The sequence below is a fragment of the Prosopis cineraria genome, unplaced genomic scaffold (genome assembly GCF_029017545.1).
Source record: "Prosopis cineraria cultivar Desert tree isolate PC_DT_omini unplaced genomic scaffold, ASM2901754v1 PC7, whole genome shotgun sequence".
Taxonomy (NCBI): domain Eukaryota; kingdom Viridiplantae; phylum Streptophyta; class Magnoliopsida; order Fabales; family Fabaceae; genus Prosopis; species Prosopis cineraria.
The window spans coordinates 10,518,995-10,523,380 of record NW_026555338.1 but is presented as its reverse complement, the minus strand read 5'-3'; the positions used below and the strand labels follow the sequence as shown (position 1 = coordinate 10,523,380).

The 4,386-nt window shown below is 33.8% G+C and overlaps 1 protein-coding gene across 1 annotated transcript; it reads left to right on the top strand.

Annotated features, from left to right (window-relative positions):
* Positions 1-240: 240 nt before the first annotated feature.
* LOC129316466 (probable nucleolar protein 5-1) lies at positions 241-922 on the top strand. The gene is made up of 2 exons (XM_054960892.1): positions 241-574; positions 693-922. Exons 1-2 carry the CDS (start codon positions 241-243, stop codon positions 920-922), a joined length of 564 nt encoding a protein of 187 aa, XP_054816867.1.
* The last annotated feature ends 3,464 nt before the right edge of the window (positions 923-4,386 follow it).

The following is a 4,386-nucleotide window of genomic DNA, read 5'->3' as shown; positions in this document are numbered from 1 at the left end:
TATTTAAAATTACATATTTTTAAGCAAAATTGGAAGTTAAACTAACCATAATAAAAATATAAAACGCAAGAGGAGTAGTTGAAAGTTGAAACATGCAAATACTCATGCATAGCTACACTTTTGCAACATATCAGAACTCTACTTGGTAAGCTTGACTTGATAAACATTAGAGAACTGTGTGACTAAGTTTTGTCTCTTTCAGAGTACAGAGCACAACTATATGATTATCTTAAGAGCAGGATGAACACTATTGCACCCAATTTGACCGCTCTTGTTAGGAAGCTTGTTGGTGCTCACCTTATTGCCCATGGTGGTAGCTTCCTCAATCTTGCAAAGCTGCTAGGGAGTACTGTACAGATACTTGGTGCTGAACTCTCTTTTAAGGCCCTAAAGACTAAGCATGCTACCGCAAAATATGAGCTTATTTATTATGCATTATTAATTGGTCAGCCTGCTCAAAACTTTAAGGGTAAAATTTCTCGGTCACTTGTTGCAAAGACAGAATTGGTGATTATGGAAGATGCTCTTGGACATGGTCAACATAATTCAATGGGATTGGAAAAACAGAGCCAAGGTGCTTGTGCTATTCTCTAGTTAGTTCTCCTACTTTTGTTGTCACTTGCTACCATTTTTTATATATACTTTCACACAGCTTGAAGCATGCCTAAGGAGTCTTGAAGGCAACGAACTAGGTAGACTTGCCAGTTCAACTAAAGGAAAGCCAAAGATAGAAAGCTATGACAAAGATTGGAAGAAGGGAGTTGGAGGCTTCCATCAAGCTCCTCACGGTGTGTCTGTGGATGAGGAAATGCAAAAGCTTCCTGTTGCTGAAGAAAAGAAAGAAAAGAAGAAAAAGAAGAAAGAGAGAAGTGGGGACGATGATGCTGCTCTACAAGCTGATGCTGGTAAGGAATCAGATTAGGTGGAAACTACAAAGAAGGAGGAGAAGAAGAAACGTAGGGATTCTGCTGAGGATGGCCAGGTACAGGCTGAGAAGGATTACAGAGACGGTGAATTACAGTGAGAAGAAAACTGACATACGAGCAAAAAAACAGAGACGGAGAATTACAGTTATGTGCGAAAACGAAGATGCAAAAAATTAAAGTCACAATCAAGATACCAGCTAAAAAAAGAAAAGAACAAAGAAAGGAATAATGGGAGAAGAAAATGCATAATGAATGGCAGTTGAACCTGTGGTGGCGAGACGGTGGCAGAGGACGGCAGAGACAGTTCGATGATGGCGATTAGGGCAAATATGAGTCGTCGAAGCAGGAGCGAGCAAATCTCGTTCTTTACTCCTTCGAGTTTTTCACTCTCTAACGGCATGACAGTCTTCTCCAATGGAATGCGACCATGAGAATAGTGCTCGGTCGTTAGCTCTGGAGTACACAGAATGAGGAAGACACAACCGTCTTCAGTTTCGTGGGTTAGTGGGAAGCAGACCAATTTTTCATATTTCAAATAGAGGGCAAATGGGTAATTTCACTTTCAGATTTATTTACCCTTAGGTCCCTAAGGACCTGGCAGCTATTTCTTAAATTCATGGGACCTCAGCGTATTTAAAGTGCTTCCATGGGACTTTAGACTGATTCTCCCTTTAAAAATATCACACAATAAAAGAGTTTAACAATTTAATTTATTTATTTATATTCTTATGTATTAATAATAATTTCTTAAGCATGTATATACATATATTTTTTTATCTCACCCGAGAAAAGAATTAAATAATATTTACTTAAATATGTTTTTATTAATTTAATTGATTTATCATGTGTATATACATAATGTATATTTTTTATGTGAAATCCTAATCGTTATGCCTGAGGAGCTTTATTAACTCATGTGATAATATGATTATTTTAGAGGTCTATGGAAATTCAAAAATCTCACGTGACTAAAAGATCTCATTAGTAAATGTGATTATAATTTAAATACATTAATTTGGTTAATTAATGTTTTTAAAATGTGTATTATATTATTATTTACAAAAATTGAGAATCGCAACATCTGCGAGAACTTATTATCCCACATGATGATGTGATTAATTTAAGTCTCTACGAAGATTCTTGAAATCTCACATGAAACTTAAATATCTTATTGATTCAAATTATAAAAAGAGAGTTAATTTTAATGATGGGCAATTGGAACCCATATTTAATATATAAATTTTATTCTCATACCTGTGAAACCTTATTAATTTATGCGATACAAGATCATTTTAAATGCCTACGAAGACCTTTAAAATCTCACATGGCAGATAAATAATTGACAAATATAACCCCTAATTCATCATCATCATCAGTTTCTTTTTTATCTCAATTGTAAGATAAATCCAGTTTATTTTTCAACCTTTGTCATACTAACATTAGAATAAAGCACATTGTAATAATAGAAAGTGCAAGGAAACTTGTCCAATTATAACATCAGTGTAGACGAGCAAAAGACCTTTGGATTGATATATAAACTAGAAATATGTGGCCACACATATGTTTTTTCATGCTAAAAAAATATTTAAAATCTAATTCAACATCCAATCTAATAATCACAACATTTCCTTCCTGTTTAAGACAAAACCATGGCAAGAATATATCCAAAAATTAGTTCAAACAAGTTATGACCACACAAAAATGTTATTGTGAGTTTCTCTTTTTTAAACAACTACCATATCAATTTCTTCATTGTCCTTGGCCAAAACATGATAGGAGTACACCAACAATCAATTTGAACTAATCAATACAGCAGGCAATATCTTTATCTAAAATCTTTTTACTTTTAAGAACAAATACATCAATTTCTTCACTGATTTAGAGCAAAAAAAATGTGACAATATAATGCCCAAACTTGATCAAACATTTAGGATAGCAAATCATATTGTCATTTGGAGTTTCCACCTATATGTAATACATATTAAAGGCTTGCTGAAAATGATTAACTACAACAATTAGAGAGCAACCATCAATGATCAAACTTGTAACTAGAATAGTCCAAGACCAAATGCAATCAAGCAATTTCATCATTATATTTTTTTCTCAGCCAAAATAGTGACAAGAAAAATGCAAAAAATCCATCTTTTGAAATTTAGATACCTTTAAACATGCATGAATAATTGAGGCAGCACAAGCATCCTAATAGTACAAGTTAGAACAGAGAACCTCGTGCCAAATTCTTTATCTATCCATTCTAACAAAGTATATACACACAAAGGATTTATCACAGAACTAACAGGATATATTAATTGAATCCTTTCTAAAACAAACATCAATCTCATATTTGAAAATCTCTCACGGTCCCTAACTTTGATCAAAGCTTGGTGATATTTAAACATAAAATTTTTTTGGAAATGAGAAATCAAAATCAAATATAAAACATTCTAGATCAAAAAGCAAACAGATTAGAGAACCTGTGCAATGCCCCTTCCTCCTCTTGATATCCCAAATCTGCCTCTCTGCTTTTGCCTGAATCACACTCGATTTCCCCTCTTTGATTCTACCTTTTCCCTTTCTAAAACCTAGATCCCTTTTTTTCTTTTTTTTTTAGCTCTGTCGGTCTCCTCTCCAGTAATCCCCAAAACCCAGATCCTTTTTGAAAAATCCCTTTTTCCTTTTTTTTAGCTCTCTCAGTCTCCTTTCTAGAAATCCCTCTCTTGGTCTCCTTTTTAGAAATCCCCAAAACCCAGCTCTTTTTCAAAAAGTCCAGATGCCCTTTTCTCTTTTGCTCTCATACTCTCGATCTCTCTTCTATACTTTGTCCCAGGCTTTATATAGAGAGTAGAAGGGATGGATGATTACTCACCGTTATCTGCTCCTCCAATCTCACACACTTTAGTCTCAAATCTTTCTCTGCATTGCCGTCTCTATCTTTTGCTTTTTCCTTTCCTTCCATTGCATTTTCATCTTTGCTATGTATGTGCGTCTGCTGTGTTTGTGTGTTTGTCGTGTTCGTGTACGTCTACTCTCTCTGCTTCTGGTCCCTTCTCTTTGCCTGTGCAAGTATGCCTTTCATTCAAGAAGACCTTCCTCTTTTCTGCTTTTCTCGCATTTTCTTCTGAGTTCCTCTACTTCCTTCGCTCCCGTGTCTAATCAAATGAAGGGTTAGAAATCGATGGGTTAAACCCAGTGTTTAACCCTTTGGTTTATATATATATATATATATTTAAAACTATAACTCTTTTTTTCACTTTTTAATTATGTTTATTAATTTTAGAAATTAGATTAAGAGGAAAAAAATTTGATTTTGAATTAAAAAAATATCTTTTTTTAATGGAAAAAAACAAGATTTAAAGAAAGAAATTTAAAAATATTGAGCTCTAAAAAAAACTGATTCTCCAAATCTTTGAATTGTTGAGCTAATTTGGGAGAGAGTTTTTAAAGATTTAAGGGAGATTTT